The sequence below is a fragment of the Pagrus major genome, chromosome 1 (genome assembly GCF_040436345.1).
Source record: "Pagrus major chromosome 1, Pma_NU_1.0".
Lineage (NCBI taxonomy): Eukaryota > Metazoa > Chordata > Actinopteri > Spariformes > Sparidae > Pagrus > Pagrus major.
The window spans coordinates 9,728,920-9,753,585 of NC_133215.1; the positions used below are offsets into that span (position 1 = coordinate 9,728,920).

The 24,666-nt window shown below is 41.3% G+C and overlaps 1 protein-coding gene across 1 annotated transcript in view; it reads right to left on the reverse strand.

Moving 5' to 3' along the window:
• Nucleotides 1-24,395, reverse strand: part of sdk1b (sidekick cell adhesion molecule 1b) — a 242,598-nt gene extending 218,203 nt beyond the window's left edge. The window contains exon 1 of the mRNA XM_073467361.1: nucleotides 24,224-24,395. Coding sequence (XP_073323462.1) covers nucleotides 24,224-24,395 — 172 coding nt within the window. The remainder of the gene's footprint in view (nucleotides 1-24,223) is intronic.
• Between the last annotated feature and the right edge of the window lie 271 nt (nucleotides 24,396-24,666).

Genomic DNA, 24,666 nt, shown 5'->3' on the forward strand with positions numbered 1-24,666 from the left:
TCTTAATATATTGTGGACATTTCATTCATTTCAGAGGTCATTCTGTCCTCGTTGTTGGTGCTAAGACAGGCATTTTAATTTCTGCAGAAGTTATTATTGTGTTTTGGCCTCCATGCCAGTATGTGGCAGTAAAACAACTGTGGTGGCAGCCCCCACAATAAAGTAAAGTACCTGTGCCCTTTGTTTATTTGTTTTGAGGCGAGAATTGTGTTTTAAGAGGGTACTTGATACCTTATCAATCAAGATAACCTAGTATCAATTGGTATCTAAACTTCTCCACTCAAACAATACCTACATTTGTCTTTGTACCCAGATATATATTATATATACATTTTTATACTTTTGACAACACGAAAGGATTATTTCAAGAAAAACTGGGAATACGAGTAACGTGATACATCATCTACCATGGAGAAAACTCTGGCTTCTTCAACACTAGATATCGCCTTCTCCTCAAGAGCAAACCCCTACAATAATTACTTCAGGGGAGATAAATCGTTACAAGTCCACTATTGTTAATATTTCTCTTCTTTTGTGTGTTAAAACTTAGCTTGGATTTCACTGAAATAAAAAATTGCTTTGCTAGTTTCTGTGCTAGGTTTCACAACCTGTTATTGATTCACCACCAACTTAACCTTATTTAGTGACCTTACTGTTGTTGCTTTTTTTAAGTAGGGAATAAAGTAAAAAAAAGTATCAAATGAAGTACCCTATTGGTATCAGTATTACTTTAAGGGTACTGTAATTACCATTGACATTGTAATACTTTAAACAACACCCAGCCCTACGGTGGCATCACAAACCTCAAGGCTCATTGGTGGAATGACTGTATAGTTTCCAGCAGCAGCATTCAGTGTGACTAATGTTAGCGGCTCATGCTACTTCCAAAGCACACTGGCCCTGAACTCCTTTAGGTTGACGACAATATTTAAGGCCATAAACTGTTTTATTACCCGTGAAATGTGCTCATATAACATTGTTGGAAGTACCCAATTTATATGGGTGACACTGACCGAGGAACCCAGGTAAACAAAACCCATGAGGCAAAATCTTTTTGAAAAATTCATCCTTCGTGGCGATTGGCTGGAAAGTTACCCTGCGCAACTGTTGTTGGTTTGGTGTTGGTTATAGATATTTTTCTGGAGAATTTCTTGTTGTGCTTGACATAAAATTTATAAGCTCTATTTGAAAATGTCATAACTAAAACCTTTTTTGCCTTCATTTATAAGGGCTAGGGTTAGGGGTCAGGGTTAGAGAAGAAAAATAGATCAAATCAATCAAAAAAGATGAATTGCAACTGAATCAAATTGTGGATCACAATGTCAAATTGTGTATAGGTTTGAATGAGATAACCCACACACCCCTACTGAAAGATTTTTGTGTTTTTTTTACAGGACACTTACTGGTAAATGAATTACAATGCCCTCAAATTCATCCACAGCAGTTCTTTGTTGAGGTTACAGCAGCTCTATCCTCTGCCTTTCTTACCTTGACTTCCCTCATTTTCATTCTGTGGCTGTATTAAATACAAGGACACCACAATCAGGCAGACACGAATACACAAGCGCTCGCAGACACATACACACACGCAGCAGCGCAGCATCTAGAGGGGATTAAACAGCTTAGACATTGATTAGACACACCTGAACCCAGGAGGGAAGGAGGGATCGACAGCAGAGGAGGCGGAAGGAGTGGGAAGCAGGGGGTGGTGGATAGGGTGGGAGTGTGCAGAGTGTCTAAAGCATGTTGGGAGAAGAGAGAACAGAAGAATGGGTGGAGAAAACAGGCATCGAGGGTGGGAGTGGGGGGAGAAAATATCACACAGACAGAACCAGGGTGTAAATGTCTCAGAACATGTCCTCTAGGATGGAGTGAGTGGCAGAGGGAGATAGATGGAGAGGAGAGGAGTGAAAATGTTGTCTGCGCACACTGCCAGAGAGGTTTTAACACTCCTGTTTGTGGCCAAGGTGTGAAGACACGCACTCACATAGATATTCCCCTCTCCCTATATATACATACAAACAGACACATGCACTCAACACACATACAGAACCTCAGAATAGACCTTTTCTGAGACAATCAAATTTCTACCCACAACCATACATACATGAAAAGACGAGAATAGAGCCTGGAGTCAATGATGCATATCCGTGTCTATTTATAATGTCCTGCAGCCTACACTGGATTGCAAAAGAAAGAAGCATTCCCCCCTCTGCTTTTAGCTCTCTTGATTCTTCAATCAGCGTCTTCCTCCTCTGGATAGAAGAAAAAGTTTTAACTTTAAATAATACCCACTATCTTGTTCTTTTTCTTTCCATAAAACATGTTGTGGAAGTACAGCTTGGGCAAAGGGAGGATCTTGGGAAAGTCAAAGACAGAAACAAAAAGCAGTAATGCTTCTTTCAAGCAAATGTGGAGGAAAAAAAGGCAGAAATGATAGCACTTATATTAGAGAATTACTAGTCTGAAAGGAAAGGAAAGGAAAGGAAAGGAAAGGAAAGGAAAGGAAATGAAAGGAAAGGAAAGGAAAGGTCTCCATGTACTATTCCTTTTCTACCCACACAAACACCAGAAAGTTTTTATTTGAGCTTCTTTGCTTGTTTTCTACTTCTTCCATTTCCTCACATTTTCCTATGAGACTTGTTTGAAAAAAGGAGAGCAGAAATTATCCAGTTTCCCTTTTCTTGTAAACGCTTGATGTATCACATATTTATGCAGAGACACACAGAGTACACATGTCGACACAGACAGCGGTATAATATTAATTTTGGATAGCCAGACATACATGGGCCTAAATGAATGAATTCATGAGTTATTTGTTTATCTATGGTTGCTCCGACTGTGAGCAGCTGGTAAACACTGCTAAGTCTCTGAGAGCAGATGTACTTAAGAGACAAGCATAAACATTTATTCACTTGAAACATAATCACACATACACACACATTCATGCTACCGTGACCCAATTTGTTTATGCATATCTACGGCTGGTCGGCCACAAGGCTCCCGTAACTCCTTCGTGCTTTTACCTCTTTATCACAGAGAGGAAAATTATGGCTAATGTACTCATAATCTGATTATATGATTATGTAACTACTGCTGCTAATCTAACCGTCTCCGTCTCTCTCTCTCTCTCTCTCTCTCTGCCTTTCTCTGGGATGATCAGTGATTTATGTCTTTAAAAGGAAGTATAAAACCAAAAGCAACGGGTGAAACGAACTGTGAGATTAAACTAACCCTCCTCCACAACTTTCTCTCGCTCCCTCCTGAGCGCTCTCTCCCCTCCTCTCTAAATTATCTGAGAGCTGTAATTAAAAAGTGCACTTTGGTTCTTGCATGGTGCTAACAAGCAGGCCAAAACGCACACACCAACACACACACGCACACACACTAAATTAGAGATAGCTGAAGCACGACTAATCATCTGAGTCTTTGCCATAACGAGTGGTATGCAAAAAAGTCAACATTGTAAGTTTCTGAATTAAAAACAAAGTGCCGTAATTTACTGTAGTGTATGTGTCTCAATATTCAAAGCGCTGATTCTCATTATATCTTCTAATAAAGGAAATTCTGTCTGTGTGTCAGAGCTAATGAATCCAAACATATAAAACTAAAAGATCCAAGCTGTGAACTTCACAGTGGTGTTGCTCCAGTGCTGAAAACATGCCATGGTGCTTCATTTCAAACACAGCTTCGAGCTAGTTTTGTAGACCACGTGAAGTCAGATTAACTGTCATCTTTTAGGATAAAAATTCACACTTCAGCAGAAATCTTTAAAACCTGTTTATTCACCAACAGATAAAAATGATCTTGATGGTTTAAGATTATCACGTGATTAGAATGTCTCTGCAATCGAGGAAAACATTCATCCCAGCGAGATAACAAGCCAACCAGATGCAGCTTCATCCTCCTTAGTTCCAACTCAATTACTTATCAGCAGTCTGCAAACCATGCCGTGCTGATCCACCTAAACAAACAAGCCAGGTTCAAACAACTAAAGCTCCTAAGACAAAGGCATCGAGGCTTATATGCCCGTCATGTTGCATGTCTTGTGAGTCTCAACTATTAGCTGCAGTTTGTAACACCTGCGTTGATGTGGCAGTATAATCCCATCATTACAAGTGAGGAAAAATGTCCTCCCTCAGTCTCAGAGGTATTTATTGTAAAGCAGAAAGTACATCCTACCTGTCTCTTCCCCAGCTCCTCTGGAGACGCATAAAAAACTTCTTTTTGTCAGCACCATCATTCAACCCAATTCATATTTGTTATCGAATGCTTCAAGCCCATACTGTGCCGTCTCCTTTGAAAGTTTTACAATAGCTTTGCTACACTGGCTTGATAGATACCAGACAATCCAATCCTAGGTCCAATTATAAGCATCAAGAACGACCAGTGTGTTCTTATGATGTGGTCGTCATTTTGGTGGAGAACAGACAAATAAAACTGCATTTCTCAGAACTCAAATGATTTCCTCTGCAGCCCTCTAAAACTGAATGCTGTCTTCACAAAGACACTTTTTTTTTTACCTCCGGCTTGCTTGGCTCAACAATCAGACATGCCTTGGTTGAAATGTCCAGTCTATAATTTTGGAAAATAAGGAGCTCTTAGCAAATACTCCACTGATACTGTAGACTTGTTTTATGTTTCGGTTGCAGTTAAGTGGACAAAGGGGAGGGTTTATAAGAGTGGCACTCTGAAGAAAGTGTCCTCTAAAACTTACCGTTGTCTCTTCCCAATCCATTTGGAGATGGCAGAACTCTATTCTATTGTCATGTTTGACATGGCACACAGGCTTTTCCTGTTCTGCTCAATAAAAGTGGGTTGGAAGAGTAATTACAGCAGCTGTGTCCAACATCAATTAACTACAACATCAACGTACCACATCCAAAAAACAAGTGACGTGTAACAGTTTGGTCGCATTAGAGATATGTTTTACTTTTAAGCATGCAGGAGACACATGAGGTTAACACTGTCTTCTTATCCGTCAGCTAAATCAAATCAATACTACTCTGGCAAACCTGTGCCACCTGGATCACAGTATTGACTCTGGTCAGTTTCTTTGTACTTAGAAACAGACACAAAAACGTTCCACTCCATCTATAATGAAATTATGTCAAATATACCTATACTTGAATGAAGTAGTATTGGGGGAAAAGCCACTTAACTCTCCAGGCTCTCCGCTTAGAAATCCTAACCATATAATTATATAATATTATGTGTGATTTGTTCTTGTGTCTGTGTGTTTGGATAAGAGTTGTTAAAACATATTGGTTGTAGGCCAGCAGCAGAATTAAATAAACCTGAGTGAGAAAAGTTAGGCCGAGGCTTTTTCTCTGCTTAGAGAAATCTAATATCTATCGTCTCTCCTGCTCCTGTGGGTTTACGGCTTTGATAGGTTGCCCATTTACAGTTGACTTCTCGTTTTTTGTGTGTGTGTGTGTGTGTGTGTGTATTCTGTCTGCAGAGGATGAGATACATTCATAGATGCAGCACATGTCTACTCAAAAGTGCTGCACATCAACAAAAGGTAACCCCACCCATGTGAACACACTCTTCAAAACTGGAGAGCACTGTAGTTTCACACACAACCACGCTGAACACGTGAATGAAGTTGAGGTATGACAAACTTCCGTATCAAATCATTAGTAATAAGTGTATTGATTGCTGAAATAACACATAAACATTCAATCAGAGGCTTAAGCACTTTAGTAATTGCGCACTCATGAAGTGGCATAATGCCAACATGGGGTGACCAGTAAGATGCCATCCTTCTGCCTTAGTGGAACCTGTGATTGCAACCGAGTGTGCCAGGCTCCCAGGCTATGATTGGCTGATTGGAGTAGACTAATGAATGACTGCGTGAAGAAGCCGGAGACTTATTCTGGACTGATTAATGTGTTTTCCTCAATGCCAATTAAACACTGATTACACAAATTAACAACTCTGGGCCACCATAATCACTAAGTGCTCACACAGGGACTGGCGTTGATGGAATAGGCTACAAACAAACACAAGCACACATGCACACACACACACGCACGCACACACGCACGCACGCATGCACACACACACACACACAGCTGTAAGGCACCACACCCCATTTGTCCCCCTATCCCTGCCCAAAGCCCTGTCAAATGCTGCCAGGCCTGGCAGTTGTTAAAACCTAATGCTTTTAGCTGCATGTTGTCCAAGATAGAGTTACCGACCACATTCACCAAACACCATCTTTCCTGACTCACATGCTCTCACACACACGTGTACGCACACATACACACACACAAGGAAAAACGCCGTCACCCAGAGCCGTGCGAGAGTATACATACATCGGGCCTCAGACAGACAGCTGGTGCCAAAGGGTACAGTTAGTGGATCCCCCCTCTGGGATGGGTTACCACCCCCTTCCCTTTGTATGGAGCCAGAGGGAAAGAAGGACATCGAGAAGTGAGATTAAAGGGAAGGAAACAGCGACAGGAAAGTGAGCGGGAGGGGGGAGGGAAATGACAGACAGAGCAAGAGAGGAGTGGGAGAAATGAAAAAGGAAAGTTTCTGCAGACTGAATGTAATGTGACACCACTGAGGGGGGGAAATGACAGCATGGAAAGACACAGTCAGTCCACGAGGGGAGAGAGAACATGAGAAAGAGCGGGAGAGAGAGGGAAAATGAAAGAGGATTTGCAGAACTCCTTGAAATTCGAATTTTGGAAACCACTGAAAGTGTAAACCGCATACGCTCAGATGCACAGAGCCTTTCTCTCTCTGTCGCAATGCTTGTCACCACATGCCTGAGTGTGTTCGTAGGTGTGTGGTCTGTCTGTTTGTTTTGACAGAAAAATTAAAAATTAATACTGGTACGATTCTGCCTACATGAGGAAAACCACTGACCAAGTAAACATGTGTCTTGCTGGTCAGTCAGCACATAAACTTGCATTTGGTTGGTGTGTTGTGCGCTGTTAACTTGTGTGTGTGTGTGTGTGTGTGTGTCAGCCTTTACAAGCATGTGTATATGTGCAACACAAAGCAGTTTATTACTGTTTCAGCAGAATTGTGCTGCAGAAAATTGAAAAACTGAGGAATAAAACAGTTTTTTCTCCATTCAAGTGGATCCATATATAGTCCTCTTAAACCCATATGTGTGTAGGTTATGTGTGTTTTGTATACTTATGTGTGTGTGTTTGTCTTTGTGTGTCCCATCTGTCTATATACAATTGATAGCTGTACTCTGCTTTTGCTCCCAGTTGGCTTATTCATAAATTATCTTAATTTTCAGGGGATACATTTGCTCAATATGTTTCTCATTGTGTCGGGGAGTCATTGCTGTTGGGAAATACGAAATACGAACAAATAAATTGACGTTGTATTGCACACAGTATTGTTCCCTCACAAACGCACAGATAAACAAAACACACTTCTCCCTTTCTCCATCTCCCTCGCTCTATTCATTTATGACAATACAGGTTTGCGTCTAATGTCTGGAGTGCTCGTGTGAGCGTGGATGTGTGTTAGATGTGCGAAAAGAGAGAAAAGGGCCAGCTGTGTCATTATACGAACCTAATACGTCCATGATACAAGCTAATTAGATTTAGACTAGCAATGGACAGGAAGACCATGAGGTGAGAACAGAGAGGGAGAAGGAAAGCGACTGTGAATGAGTATTGAGATGGGGAGGTGCTGAAGATTGAGAAATACTTTCAGCAGTGATTGTGTTGAGCATGTTGAAAGCAGGTGGTTTAAAAGCCCATTCATGCACACAAACACATAGACATGCTGCAATTATCCACGCACCTGATGCACAGAAATGCTCACATAACACACACAGCCCACACACGCACCTTGATGAGCAAGTGACATCCTAATAAGCCTCTATGTCAGATAAAGAGACTCACAAAGAACGTAATCAAGTAGATTTAGCCAAGAACTATACTGTACAGTAAATTCCAAGCCCAAACACAAACACTCACACACACACACACACACACACACACACACACACAAAGGCTATTCAAGGTGTGTTTGCCAGGGATGAGGAGCTGTTTAGAAATGATGGTTGCAGTAATCAGCATAATGTTTGCCTAGAGCCGTGGACTGACATTTAGAACAGTGGATTATCAGAGCAAAACCCACACGCTGCCTTTCACAGAACGCCATCATATTATTACAGGGAACTATTATAGATTATTGTTGTAATATCAATGTTACACTGGCCGCATGAGAATTTGTGGTTTCACTGTGCAAGTCAGACCTTGTTTTGTCCATGCGTGACATATTTACCATAGATTGGAACAAATTGGCTCTAAAAAACGGAGCAGGTGGGTGGCTGTCCGTGAATGCAGGACAAATAGCAGAGCTGGGCCCTGTGCTGTAGTGTGGCAGAAAACAGTCCCCGTGGCATCTCTAAAAAAAATCATGTCAGGGGCCTGGAGAACTGTCAGACAGGTTAGGTTGTCCTACTGAGAGCTACACAACATTTTCACTGACAACTTAAGTGCAGAGGGCAAAATGTGGTTTGACTTTGAACATAGCAATCAAAGATTTCCCTGAGGAAAATATCTATTACAAGAGCCAATCAATCTTTTATGTATTTTCTTGAGCAATGAATGAATGTTCTACCATGTGACTTAACAAGTGTAGCTTTGCCTTTGTCACATATCACCGTGTCAGAAATAGTTTGCCCTACCCTTATAAGGTCCAGGCGCAGCACCCAAGCAGTTTTGGGACAAGCAAGCTTTGTCATTGTGGGTAATCACACTCATGTTTGAGCAAAATCAAACTGTAGACCGTAAATGAAAATAATTCAGCATAAACAGCATTCAATCATGATTCTGTACTAAACTTTAATAATTGTACACTTAATCTGCTGTGCGCCCTAAGGAAAGGTGACACTTCATCAGTTCATGCATCAAAACACCTCACATCAAATTAAGGCTACAATTAATGATTATTTTCATTGTTGATTAATCTGACAATTATTTTCTTGATTAGTCAAGTAGTTGTTTGGTCTGAAAGGGTGAAAAATGTCAGTGTTTCCCAAAGTCCAAGACATCCTCAAATGTCTTGTTTTGATATTCAGTTTACTGTCATAGAGGAGTAAAGAAATCAGAAAATATTTGCATTTAAGAAGCTTGAATCAGAGAATTTTGACTTTCATTTTCTAAAAATAGTATTCAAAATGATGAACTGATCATCAAAGTAGTTGGCAATTCATTTAATTGACAACTAATCGATTAATGCTTGCAAATCCCAACGTTAATGACATACTGGTCTCTACTTTCCTGAACTGACCACAAACTTTCAAGTGTCACAAAGTATTTCTTACAAAGATGTTGAACCAGGATGAGTAAATTATTAGTAGGAGGACTGCAGTATCAGCAGCTAGAGTTAATGTGAGCCTCAATAATGGCCAATCACATCAGCTCCTCTAATCCTTTATAAGGCACAGACAGTTTAATGGGCCAAGAGGAGTGTTGAGGCCAGCTTCACTGAGGAAAAAAATTTAGTCACAAAGGAGACCATCCTAAATATAACTGTATAGCAGCCTAAACATTAACATAGGAGGACTTAAATAGGCTTCCAAGGGCAGACAACGTCCATTTTAAGTTGAATTTGCATTTTCAAAAGACATCAAAATCTCAGTTCACGCGAAGTAATTATAGATAAAAATGACATCACTGCACTTTGGCAACAACCACAGTTACTTGACGTATATTAAAACATAAGTGTCTGTTGCTTATAATTCCAATAAGTGTTTTAAAAGGATGCATTCAGTTAGCCATATCTGGCCTCACTTACATATTGACCATAAAGATATAACAGCAAATACAAAAAAGAAATCAGTCAGTCAATCAGCTGTTTTTCGTGATTGCAGGTAAGACACTCTTGCCCACATCCTCTAAAATTTTGATTTTATTGTCAGTCCACTGTTACATTTTACTCCATAAACTACAGTACAAACTACCAGACCACAACCAAAACACCTAAAGTAATGATTGTCTTAACCTCACAGCTTAACATACAAGGTTCAGCAGCATCCATACAGATCAAACAACATCACCGTGCTTGTCGTCATACTGCCACTGCAGAACAAAGTCATTCTCGCTGGATATCATCATTTTAAAAAATTTTCCTGTCATGTCAATTGGCTCATTTACAGTCTTTTGTCCCTAAAGTGATGCATTTGATAAATTTCATGTCCTTTTTCATAAGAGAAGATAATTAAATGGAAAACTCATTAAAGAGGGGTTTGTTGCTGTCATGCGGAAGCAGCACAAGATGCATGGTGTGATCTAGTGAGGGCCTGCATGAAAAATGCAGTTTTACTTACCATTATTACGTTGCCATTACTGCCTGTTCTTGCATTATCAAATCATAGAACCAATGTATTGATTTTTTCAAGAAACAAAATCTATATACAGGGTAAAAATATCTAGTTTGTGTGTAATACTGCATGCCTTTCTAATAATTCTATTCTATAATTTATAATATCATCATTTTTTCTATTGCTAGTTTGTATTGCAGGTACAAAAATACACACACACGCATTTCAGGGCTAAATGTCATGCCCAGTGGAGTGATGTGGTGACACAACTCAAACAAAACACTGAGTGGCATTGTTGACCAGCATGACAATTCTGCTGAGTCAAACACAACCACCATGCTAAACACAGCTGGGCCACCTGGTTGGAGTATAACTCAGGATGACTGAGGGTATGAGAGTGCCTCTATCTTTGTTTTGTGTGTCCTGATATGCCGACAAACTCTACAGCAGCTCGGCACAGGGTTCTACTGAAAGGGTTTGCATCAACAGGCAAACAGGATAATTAATTTCTCTCTTTCGCTTGAACGCTTTCATTTTATTTTCATTTGTTTGCCTTTCCCTCTTTCTATTCCCACATTTGCAAGATAAAGTGAATCCTGTGAGAGATGACTTGTGATTCAATCCGCACACACATTCATTTTACTACAGGATAACAAAATGTCTGTGAGAATGGTTTGTGTTTGTGTGCGGTTCGTGCACTTAATGAGATGAATGCGTGTGCACCAGCCCTTCCCAATTACAGAGAGTGGAGGAGAGAAGGAAGTGGTAGAAAGGAGAGAAAGGGTGTAAAGCAGGCAGGGATAGGAGAGAAGAATGATGGGCAACGATTGGAGAAAAAGATCAAGGGAGTAAAAGGGGAATTAGAAGAATGGTAAAAAAGAAAAATAGATAAAGTGAGTCCATTAGCCAACAGACTATTTTCTGTCTTCATAGTCTTCATAGAATTTGCTTCATCTGTCTTGAATAAATGTTTTAAACTCAGTTTTGATTATGTATCTTTGTTTCTGTGCCGTCTTCCCTCATCCATCCATCTACTCCAATGACCTCATAACTGACATCCTCTTCTCTCTTTCCACCTAATTTCTATTTGATTTACTTACTTTCCCTCTTTCTATTTCCCTCCCTTTTCTTTCTACCAGCATATCTTCTCATCCATTTGTGCCCACTAATTTTCTCATCCATCAATCAACACCACCTTTCTTCCCTCTTGTTAAAGGAAGAGTTCATTCTGATCATTATCTACCCAACCACATGTTAGTCAAAACATCAGCACCTCGGAAAAATGCATTTATTTCACCTTATTATGCCATGATAGTCATTATCAAAACCACTGATATATTACTTCAATCTAGACTTGGTGGCTCACGTACACTCTGCTTTAAAAAAAAAAGTAGTTTTTCACTAATGAACCCTGCTTCCAAATTGACTCTTGAGCTGTGTAAATGTGAGCCCACTGTTAGGTAAAGCTGTCCATTTTCTAGTTACACCTCTTACTGTGGTCATTTAAAGCAAAATTAGTGTACATGAGCATTTAATTTACATTAACACCATCTTGGACTAAACCTGGCAGTTGCTGGGATGTAAAGACGTTCCACACTGATCTGCTAAGATGGTTTTAGATACTATACATAAATCCTGATTACTTTTCCAATGCTTCATCGCAACGTTCAAACTCTGTGTGACAGCTGTCACAAATGCAAACAGTAGCTGAAGAAAACAAGTAACGCTGTGTTCATACATACAGATACAAAGTAGTAAGCAGTTTCTGGCCTCTCATGAATCTGTAGCTCTATGGTGGGTGTTGCGCTGAGCACATAATTTACGTACACTGCTCCGACTGGACAGTTGTTTTCTGGCGTCGCTGCCGCACTCACTCACTTAACAGCTGCCCAAGTATATTTGCTGATCAATTTTAGCATTTTTTTCATTTATTTTTTAATCCGTCTGTGAAACAACGCCATCCGAATGACGGATTAACTGGTGGACAATCTCCCTTCACTCTACCCCTCAATAGGCCACATTATTAACGGCAAGCTTCCTCCACACGATCCTAAACAGAGGTGTGTTTTTTGGGGCGACTTTATAAAACTACCTGCTGCCAAGAAAGGCAACAGAGCAGACACATACTGGGAGATAGAAACAGAAAGACAAGGCAAGCCAGTGTGTGTGCATCAAGGTGGACAATTAAACCTATCAATCCTGAAAAAGATAGTTTTGAGTCTCATACCAATGCTTCGCCCCATTCTATAGGAAACGCTGCGCACTACACAGAAGGAAGTAGTTCATTTCCTGTTGCACAGTTTTTTCACAATTACAGAGCAACCTTGTTTGCCGTATTTTTTTCGTTTTTCATATCTGTTTTGATATCTGAGCTGGCAAGACTAGACTGATCAGCATTGTGGTCCCGTATTTGAATAGGACAGCGATCCAAACTCCTCTTGTGGAACGTAGTATAAAAAGTCTCTTTGCTTCAGTTTCTGAATGCTCTTGGTTGTCGCCTGTCAGAGGACATTCGCATAAAATACAGCATTTCTCAACCTTTCCCTTTAGCATCGCTGGGCGCCTTTTCTCTATACAATCGCTCAGCAGGCGGCGCCAGGCCGCGACACAAGGTCCCATTTGCAATGAACAGCAGCCGTCACACAGAGCAGAGCATACAAAGCACAGTGACATCTGAATTGCCAACAATGGTAAGGAAAGTAGAGCAGTCTGGGGTTGTAAAGGGAGAAAACTAGCAGGTAGAAATCGACAGCATTTCACCAGCCTAAAGATGCAGTATTGATCCTAAACCAACTGAGAGCTTGTCAAGATTTCCTCATCACTGTGGCTCAGGAGGTAGAGCAGGTTGTCCGCTAATCTCTGGGTTGGTGCCGAACCCTACGCTGCTCCTGATGGCCAGGCCACCTTGCATGGCACCTCCTTCGCCATTGGGGTGTGAATGGGTGAATAAGGAGCAAATTGTAAAGCGCTGTGTCCGTTAATGTAGAAAAAATCTCTTTAAGTGCAGTCTATTTTACATTTTCCATTGATTGGTTGATTGACTGGTTTGTTAAATTATGATTACTGATTGTAGGAGTCAGGTCATACACCTGCTGGTGTCTTATCGCTACATGGAACTCCAGAAATGTAGTTAATGCAGTGGGATGCACATGCAAATTACAACTGCAGCACCACTGTAAAATACCTCAGATCAAAACTGGGGCCTAACCGAGCTACCAGTGCAGTACTTCCAGTTCCTCACAGGATGTCAATCAGAGCATCCCAATTCAAGACTTGAGGCAGTCAGGCAGACATAATCACTTCACAGTGTATTTACAGAAAATGGAAAGAAAATTGATTTGGCACTGTTAAAGCACTGCTTCTCGAAGCCATTATTTTTGAGTCCACACTCCTTCATATGTTTATCACGTTACCATTCAAAAAATATCATTATGTTCCTCAAGCCATTTGAGAGAACAAGCACTGTAAGAGGTAGAACCAAAAAGTGTGCATCAGTGTGGACACTGAAGAGAGTTGATATATTCTTGATGAGACGGATAGCAACATGCAAAATAGCAGGGTTTTAGCTGTGTGCTGCATACGCACTCATGCACATGTACGAGCAGTACAAACACAAGCCACTGCTTTTTGATTCTGGAAAGAAACTTCCGCCATATGCACTTTCTCTCTCTGTCTCGCGCACACACACACACACACACACACAAACACCCACTTCTGTAGCACAGGCCAAGTCTCCATACTGCTGGCTGGCTACTCACAGAGGTATGCACACCTCTAGCCTGGATCAAAGGACTAAGCTAAAAACCTCTGGCCAGACACACACACACACACACACATACTCAGACAGACACTCACACACACGCTTACAGTACAGTACTTCCTGCCTATTCCTGGATGAGATCAAAAAGGGTCTTTTTGCTCTAAGCCTATGGCATAAATCACCATACACAGATAAGTGTGCACACACACACACACACACACACACCCTCTCAAACACCTGTGGCAGATCAAACGCATCAAGCTGAGAACACACACCTGCAGCAGGGTAAAGCCCTCACACTGAACAAGTAAATCATGCTGCTCGACTACACACACAATGATGTACACTCCTGCACTTCTACTCAACCCAGCCTGACCCCAGTCATATTCTGTGACTGGCGAATCACTATGCAAAGATCCCATTCAAATAGCTTGATGGCAACACCACAATGAAAACATACACAAACAAATAAAGAGCGTCAGCCAGGTGCATTTGGTATGAGGAGCCGGGGGAGGGGGGCACATCCGATGTTCTTCCACTGAACAGTATTTACTCCATATCACTCCACGGCCTGCGAACAGCACAGAAAAAAAGACTACAGCCATGCTGAAAGTGAGACACAAAGGAAAAGCTGAGAAAGTGCAGAGACACAATGAGCGACAGCCGGGGGTATGATCCAGTGGAAGGTTGCCAGTTTGAATCCAAATACTGACTGAAACATTCTCAATGAGGGAATGAGAGTCACTTTCTTCACCTCGCTGTGAGACTACTCCTGAGCCCTCAACTAATCTAGTGCTGCCACTAAATGACTGGCAGTACAAGGCTAGGGTTTTAAAGGCATTTCCCAGGTGTTAGCAGAGAGAGAGAGAGCGAGTCTCTCTGATGTATCTCCAGCCACCTGCAGTTTTATTTCCACCAGTTGTTCCTGTAAATAGGAATCTGTTACTAGATTGCCTTGTTTATGTCACAGAAACCTAAAAATGTGTGATTGTCAGCACTGAAAATGTTGTTCCCTTTTGGGACTCCATAAGTCCACATTTTAAAACACTTTAGACTGATTCAGTACTCCTACACTAAATATTCTCTCTCCTTATAGTCCATCAAAAGGACTGTTATGTGTGGGGAACATGTCATAAAATATTTAAAACTGTCAAAATATGTGTGAATGTAAAATGGCTGTAACATGCTGATGACATATAATATATATATATAAAATGTTCTGTTCTCCATAAAAAAAAACTCAAATTATTTTGTCTATACACAAATTGAAGGAAGTATCAGAAGTAGACAAGTCGGTATTACTGCACTGGTGTCTCCCTACAATATACCTGCATTTGAATGCAAGCTGTCCTACAAAGTGAATAATTTTCTACTTTTAGAAAGAAAATTCCTCTTTCTTATGTGTATTATAAAGTGTGTGAAATCCAATTTATAATATCTGCTTCCAATAAATTAATAACATACAAGACTTACTGATGACAAGTGCATACATATATTCACTTTATTGTAAAGATCTAGTTACATTGGATGCTGAATCCCACTCTGGATCACGTCAATAGCCATTTATGACCAGAGTTTTCTTAAAAGTTGTGAGTTATATTGCTTCAGCTTCATCATGGCAGTTCATCTACTGAAAAACTACTACGTGATCACAACCGTTTGGTGTCATGGTGCTCGTTTCTAACCTGATTTTCCTGTTTCGTACAGTTGTGCCAAGCAGTTTATGCAAAAAAGTACAGACGTTGTGTGACAGCCTTTAGCTGAGGTCTTTTGAAAATTATTTTTGGTTCAAAGCAGCAGACTTAAATAAGAGGCTATAACACAGGAATAGTCTAATTATACTATTAATGAAAGATGACAAGCAAAACTTAAACTTGTTTGCATAAGGAGAAAGCGTTTGCATTAATATTACTGAGTGTAAGCATGACCTTGGGGAGGAAGAAAAAGATGGTTTGGAAAACTGCTATCATGGGACTGTATTTCTTGAGGAATATGGTGATAAATATGTCACAGAGTCATATTTAATATAACCATGGAACTTAATGTACAGCAAACAACCTGCAGTATATAGGGCAAAGTAAGTTTTACAAAATGTTTTTTCCACATGTGGAACTCATGCCATTATGGCCTTGATTAGAGATTAATCCTCATGTGGCTGTCTGTGGTCCTTTTTAAAGCCCTTCGGCTGTAAACAACTTTGCACTGCTTATTGCTATCAGTGGGTTCAAAGTTCCTAATACCATTAAGCCCCATAAAATGTACTACATATGATGAAACTGTCACAGTGGCTCTTGGTTACATTTATTAGTTCTTGTCTCATCTTCCTCTGGCTGCAGCTTATTTCAAAACACTGAAAATACTCAGAAAAAGACATTGCTATTCATCACATACGGGATATCTGAAAAACAGAGAACAAAGCAGTGATGTGAGATAAAAATATTCTCACGAACAAGAATCTGTTTGTCACTGTGTGAGTTTTTTGACATTTTTGAGTATACATACCATATAACCCTTTCAGATTTGACAAGGTGTTTTGTGGCTGTGTTTATTTTTCGTCTTGCACTTTTGGTTTCCCTGTTTTTCTTGTCTTATATCACAAGGTGTCAGCCAAAAAGTTTTTTGACCATTATATTACCTTTTTAGCCATTATATTTAAATATCAACAAGCACGTTTATGTATACATGTTACAAATCAGACACAAAGGCCATACAGCATTGTTTGATGTAAATAATGTTGAGTTTTGCATCCAGGTAGGTGATGATTGAGCTAGAGATCATAGTTAACGAGGGTGTTACATAGAATTTTGTTACATTGACAGATGGTTCTAATTCCATTAACACACGATACTGTATGTAAATAGTTAGTCAAAGGAAGGCCGTGATACATTCTATTATTTCATTAATACAAAGCTATTCAGAAACTAGACCTGCTTGAACCATTCCAGTGGAGGTCTAAAGTAAACTAAAAAACATGATGTGGCTCAGTATCAGGAGAAACATACTGTAAGTTATAGTGCATAACAAGCTGTCCTGATATAGGAAAACAATGGACAGCATAGAGACAAGCTGCCATGTCTGCACTGACATCACTGACACTAAGAAAAAGAAAAAAAGGGAGACTGAGTTTAGATCATTATTAAGTTAGTTTCTCTGATAATGTGCTTTTAAGCTGCAATAACAGATTTTTTTGGCCACTTGGGGGCAGCAGACACAAGTTATGAACACAACATTGATGTATTATCACATTTTTAGTTTTACAAAAGTTGCTTTTTAGATATATATATAGACGTTACCAAGCAAGCAACATTATCAATCATTTAGTGTTGTGTTTCTGGCCAGCTGATGAATATAAGTCCAATATTCTCTTTCTTTTAGCTCAGTTTTATACCAACTACTACTACTACTACGTCTGTCTGCTGTTTTGTGCAGAGCAGGTAGAGTATAGTGTGTACTTCAAGCTTTTTCATTGAAAACAGCTGCCCGCTGCTACGGAAAATTACATTATGAGAGGGGTGAGCACAAATTTGTTATAAAGCTGTGTAAAGCTTAGGGGAGAGCTGCATATCTCAATGATAATCCTCTGTAGGATCAACACTACGAGCATCCCTTTCACACTGTCATGCTTTTCTCACGTTGCCATTTGACACAATGTTGTTAAAAAAATGTTGCTTATAGCCAAGTACTCTTGCTGTAGTTTACTAACTGTAGTTTGTGGTAGCACACTGTCATTCCTCGACTTAAAATAACTCCTTCTCAGTCAGGCTACAACTCCCCATAGCCATTCTGCTTTCACAATAGCCAGAGGTCTTATTAAATTAAAGCCTAATCGGCAATCATTTGTACAGCAACATCTAAAAAGTGCTGTTTTGTCTCTTCCTGTCCCTTAATACAATAAAATAATTACTTATTACTTCTGAGCCAACTGTAGCCCTCAGGCAAGTTGCACAAAATCTGCAAGTGGAGGTCACCATCTTCTTTAATTCAACACATCAAGGTGTATGTAAGTATTTATTATTAAAGCCAAATGTCAGATATTCCATATTTATTAGGCTCAGACCAAGAGAGGGATTCTTCTTTCTTAGAGTGAGTGTATTGATTCAGTTCCTGTTTGCCCTTCGCCGAAGCTTTTTGTATTTTGTACAGCGCATGACACTGTGATTGTTCGCACACTTTATGTTGCACATATGTCACTATTGTTATAATGCATTGTGAAAGTAGAAAGACAATGCACAATTAAGAGTAATTGTTGTTACATGTACCAAGCACCATCCTGTAATACTAATAGAACTGTAACTAACTAATTATTTCCATTATTAATTAGTCTGCTGATTATTTTCTTGGTTAATTTCTAAAATATTTAGTCTATGTTAGAAAACTGAGGGAAAAAAATGGCCATCAGTCTCCTGGAGCCCAAGGCGACATCTTTAAATTTGTTGTTTTGTCCAACAGTCCAAAATACAAAAAGTTCACATGTATAAAATACAGAGAAAAGGAGTGAATCTTCCCATTTAAGAAGCTAGAACTAGAGAATGTTTTTGAAAATTATCCAAAAAGTTGTTAATTAACATTTTGTTAAAGGTTTTTCAGCTCAAAATACAAATACTGCTGGAAATGTCAGCAGTCCATGTCTAAGAGGAGCCTATACAAGGCTGAACCCAACAACAGGTGGCCACTAAATACTGTCACAAGTATGGTTGGGTAACATCTTGTTTTTGACTATACTATGGGTTTTAACCAGGTGCCAAAGGTGAGCATAGGGATAGGACATAAGGATATACGTCCCTGCTTGGTGCGACAATATCAGAATCCAAGTCATATCCATAAAGTTAGCTACTCTTATGGAGCGCAGAGTAAAGTTTTAGTGAGCAGGCATATGGAGAACAGAGAAATGGGGTGTCAGATCCATGGAAAAGAGACGGCAAACTAGTTTGTAATTAAGTATTTGAAATTCACTCATCACTCGTGCTGATTATTGGGGCTCAGCGGGCGGACATGCCACTCCTCCAGAAACATCTAAATTCACAGGAGGGCGCAGATTCTCGAGATTATTTTTATAACATCTAAGCTTTCATAGTAAGTTAGTAAAAATCGCCTTAATATCTATGTAGCGAAAGTCAAAAGTCATCAAAAGCGTTGCTGCAATAAACTACTACAAACAGAAATCATGGATTTAAACTTTTCCAAGGCAACAAACCAAAGTTGTGATGGTGTGTGTGAATGCACATTCATCTGTCTGTTTGTCTGTCAATCTCAGTGTCTGTTAGTCTTTTGCTTTGTGGTGTCTTGCAGTTCAGTCAATCGATAGAGTTCATGTTTTGCAAGCGTTCTGCTTTATTTGGACGTCTAGCTGTAGAACCATCTTGAAAAGTACAAGATAAGCTTTTGTGCTATACCCCCACCCCACCCCACCCACTCCTCACACACGTACACACAGAGGATCAATAGTAACCTCCTCCCCCTATCTTACATAATAAACACCAAGGCCTAAACAGCAAAACAGCCTCCATTCCACCTGTGTGGCCTGCAGCAATAGATTCTTAAGTCCCTGAGGGGAGACAGGGAGGGAAAAAAGCAAGAGAAACCAAAAGGAAGAAGAGCAATGCTGATAGAACAAACACAAAAAAATGAAGAGCAAGAAGAAGCAAGACAGAGGCGGAGGCAGAGGAGACCGGAGTGTATCCCACTTGGCTCATATTTCAAAGCTCTGAAGGATGTTTTTGAGGAAAACTCCAATAAAATGCATCTTTTCACAAAGATAGGAAACCATTCCAACTGGGCAGAAGCACACACATGCGAAGACACTTCACACACACACAGAGCTTTTGGCAATTATGTCTATGCTGTGTATTAATATTTAATATTTTGTGCCTTGAACTGACCACAGTCTCAGTAACACTGCTGGAGAGGGAAACATGACCCAGCTGACCTCTTAATGATCTCACCTACACAACTCACAGGCTCACCAAAAGAAGTCATATAAACTACTGCAAGTTTGTGTGTCGAAGTGAACAAAAGAAGAAAGGATATATGCTCCTGCTGGTCTCTACTATGTACACACAAACCACCTCTCTCACACACACACACACAGGTGATTATTTTCCATTAGGAGACTTCTGCTGCTTCTCTATATCTGCCACTTCTTCTGCCGTGAGAAGAAAACACTTAGGACTGATAGAGGGTTAGCATCAATCTGACACACACAAACACACACACATACACTGTATGTAGTCCTGTCAGACTAAAATCTCTTTCACGGACCAGGTCTGCACACAGAGACAGGTTGACACACACAAACACTTTTCCTCACAAACACACAGACATGCACACACACACGCACACACACACACACACACACTGCCACTGCAAAGTGTCAGCAGGCTGTGGAAGTGTGGTGATTTGTTCCTCCTGACAGACAGGAAATAAGGGAGTCGACCAGGGACCTCACTTCCTCTTAGTCCTGAATAACCTGACGTCTATCACACACTCCCACACACACACACATTCACAGTGTCTTCTCCTCCATCGTTTGCTCTCCTACTCTAATACATATGCACACACACACGCACACAATCCATCAGACAGCCAAGTCTCTCCTGAGGCCTCCAAATTCAAACTACTTGAATGTGGGATTAAATTTGTGTCCGTGGGCAAAGAAGGAACATGTGTATAACTGTTACAAGCAGTAAATCCACAGTTTAAAATACATCAAATTCCAAAAGGTTGCTCGCCAAAGAAATGGCGCGTGCTACGATAATTCTAGTGATAAACGGCCTGTTCAGCTGTTCTAAAAATATTAGTATTGTACGCTGCAGCCATCAGAGGAAGATAATAAAACATTTAAAACAAATTCATAAGAGTGTCACAGATGTGGTCACTGAGAGGTTGTGCAGCATGGACGATGATAATTTGTTAGATGAGGCTTCTAATTTACCATCTCCTCATTACAACACAGTTAAGCAAATTTCCACGTCCGCTTTGACTGTTTGACACTGATGAGAGAGAAGGACTTTGTGTGTATGCGTGCATGTGGGTGAGTGCACATGTGTGAAACTGCATGCTAGTCTTTTTGATTTGGGTTTTGACATCACGCTCAGAAGTCTCCCAGCCCACAGCCCACCATCGAAATGTCCTATCACTGACCTCAATTCACTTCAGCATGCCCAATGATCCAATCAGGATCAAGCTCTGGCGTGGTTGAGCCAATGACATGTGTCATATCAAACCTAATCACACTGATAGATCCACTAAGTGGGTCAGCATGACGATGCAAGTCTTTCCTTGGCCTAGTTAGAGCAGAAGAAAACTTCAGAAGTTATAAACTTTAGTGGGAGCCCTAAAAATTGTGACCTGTAATTTATTTTTTAGACTAGAAACAAGTTCAGTGGTTTAACAGCTGGGATGCTCCAGCCACATTTTAATGCAATTACCTTGGGCAAGGTTAGCAATAATGACGACCAGCAGTATTTTTTCATTACTCTTTGGCTACTTATAGACCATTATCATTATCCACATTAGTAACTGGGAAAAAAATCAATCTCCATGTATTATAAACCTAATGGTCTGTATCACTGTTGTTATGTGAACCCCTTCTGACTTTGAACATTTGCATGTTTTAATGTCATTATAAGTATAACATGGTCCTGACTGATTCGGGTTTCTGACAGTGTTTGAAAATCATGTTGAAAATCTCCAAAATGCACGGCTGAAACATGGCTGCTTGCAGGAAATCGTGGACAGTCGGCAAGGCTTTCATCTTACAACAGTAATATTAAGTGAAGAGAGGCATTCTGGACTCCGTCTGTTAGCGATATAGAATATATTTTACATTTTGAAACACACTGAATGTTACCCATGCTTGACTTCAGTCAGAATAAAAAGTCCAGGCTCTGTCTATATCCATGCTGGAAATGTGAATCAGTCAAACAGCTGTGGAGCAGAACCCACTCAGTGACAGGGAGGCAGTGGGGGGCTGAGGGATAAGTTATGAATAAAGAAGGGAGGGTGGAGAGGTGAGCAGATGAGAGGTGGAGGGGAAGGGGGGACAGTAAAATGCTGCCGTCACTTAAACTCTAAAATGAAAGATCGATGAGCTTATTTAAATGTGCTCCCAAGACGAGAGTTGGCTCATATAAAGCCTCACATTTATGGGGAGGGGTGTGGGCATCGATTGACTGAGAGAAAGAGTGAGCGAGAGAGAGAGAAAGAGAGAGTGAAAGAGGGAGAGGGACAGAGGGGGAGTAGGGAGAGCTGGGGAGAGATCAGGAGGATCAACCTTGGCTCATGAATTTCATCCTTTTCCTCCTAAAATAAAACGTTCTAATAAATGCTGGGGATAGAGGGGTCGGAACCTGGAGAATCTACAGCCTTCGATTGGCCGCCTGGCACAGCTTATCAAATCAATAACCCCACCCCCACTCCACCACCACCACCAGCAGCTCCATCCCATATCAGTTTCACTCATTTCTAATTCACCCCATACTCCCAGCACATACGCATGCAAACACAACGCCGGCTGCGAGCCATACTGAGGTATAGACATTTAGCAGCAGGGTACCCCCCCCTCCTTGAGCCAGGACAGCTGGAAGGGGGTGCTGGGTGTGAGGGTGGGGAATGGAGTGTGTGGCAACTTGGGTGCTGAGACCTTGACATTAGAGGGAGGACGGAAGGAGCTGACTCTGCAGCCACGCCATCCCTCCGTCTCCCACCTCCTCCTCAACACCTAGGAGGGAGGGAGGAAGAGGGAGAGTGTGACGACTGGGAAAAGAAGGGAGAGGAGAGGAACTTTTGACATACACACAGATGTGTTGTCATACCATCATCATCGATTGAACTGCAGGCACAGCTCTCTGAGTGACAAGCACGGTGCGCCGCATTCCCTCTCTAGCCACCCCACTTCATCTCTTATTCTCACCCCTTTTCCCTGCCACTCCCCTCTCTCCCTGCTCTGATCCGTCTTACACCACCTCCTTCTCCTCTTCGCCACACCGACTCTCTCTCCCTCCTCATTCCTCCTCTACCTGCGCTCCCTCTCTCACATTCACGCAAGCACTTTCCTGCACTTGAGCGGCACACACACTCTCAGTGCGTTCGCAAATAGCTCACCCCCCACCTCCAACACACACACACAAACACACACACACATATATGTGCATAGACATTCCTAAGACCCCTCCTCCACATAACCCCAAGTCTCAGCCATACATTCTGCCCACCACGCCATCTGTGACCCAGAGAAAACTGTGAGCCGACACCAGGCTGACCTTTTCTGAGCTTTTGTTTAGCCACTCTGACATGATCCCATGAGGTGCATGCACACATACAAAGACACACACACACACATATGAACACAGAAATATCCATCCCACTCCTTCATTATCTCTATAGCTACAAAGAAAAAGATGCACGTAAATGCATGTAACAAGGCAAGGCACAATTTTCTCAAGCAGCTTCACTCAGAAATCAATTTCTCATTACATATATCTTCTTTCATGTTGCTGTGTTTAACTCCACACAGTAGCCCTCTGCAGCCACAAGTCACACACTAATCTGGACACCTGCCAGCACAACAGGGTCAACACTGGACTAAAAGGAAGCAAGTTAAATTAATACTCTATGCAAGGCTGCATGTGTCTATGTGTTTGTGCATTTGTGCCAAATCGAGAGCTGTAGTTAAGCAGGTCATTGACTAAGAGGAGGATTATAGATGCTTGGAAACTGTAACACCCCCTCCCCTTCCCCAATACACATCCTCAATACCTTAATCCTACAATCATCCTCCTACAATATATGCATCATCATAACAATAACAATAATTTACAAATGCCCACTTATCTGCCTGACTTAATTTAAAAAACATTGCTGTTGGCCTCATAAAAACACCCCCTCTCTATTCCCCTCCTGCAGGGACACAAACACATCCCCAACTAATGAGCAACCTGCTGTACTTGGTCAAATAAATCACACCATTGTTTCCAGTTTAAGAGTCATCATCTCACTTTTCCCTGGTCCCAGTGACAAATGAGTCTGCAACTGAGTGTTTTCAGACTATAACTAAAGGATTCATAGATCTAAATACGTAAAATCTATAAATATAAATCTTCTTTAGTGCATCATCTGACATTTGAACCCAGGACTCCTGAGAGTAAAGCTCATACCTTGGCCGTGCAACATGTGGCAGCTGCTGCCGAGAAGGAGCAGGAGAAAAAGAGGCGGACACCGGCTCCCACTCCGGGTCGCCCCTGTCCCCATCTTCTGCCGGATCCCTGCTGGTGCCGGTCCCTCCACACGCTCCGGGGACCCATCAGAGCAGCACATTCCCGGTTTCATCATGCGGGAGAGAGGGGGCCAACAGTGCCGGTGTCTGCTTGTGCTTTGCTGCTGCAACTCTCTCTCTCTCTCTCTTTCTCTGCCCTGCGCACGAATGAGTAAGAAGTCCGAGCGGAGAGGAGAGGAGCGGGGATTCAGCGCCGGTTACCTCCGCGCTTTCCCGGGGAAGCGAAGATCCGAGCTCCGGGAGTTCAGCACCACTCTCACTGCCGACAAGCTCCCCAGCTCTGACTTGGCAGCTCCGGTGTCCAAAACTCAGCAGGCAGCGGGA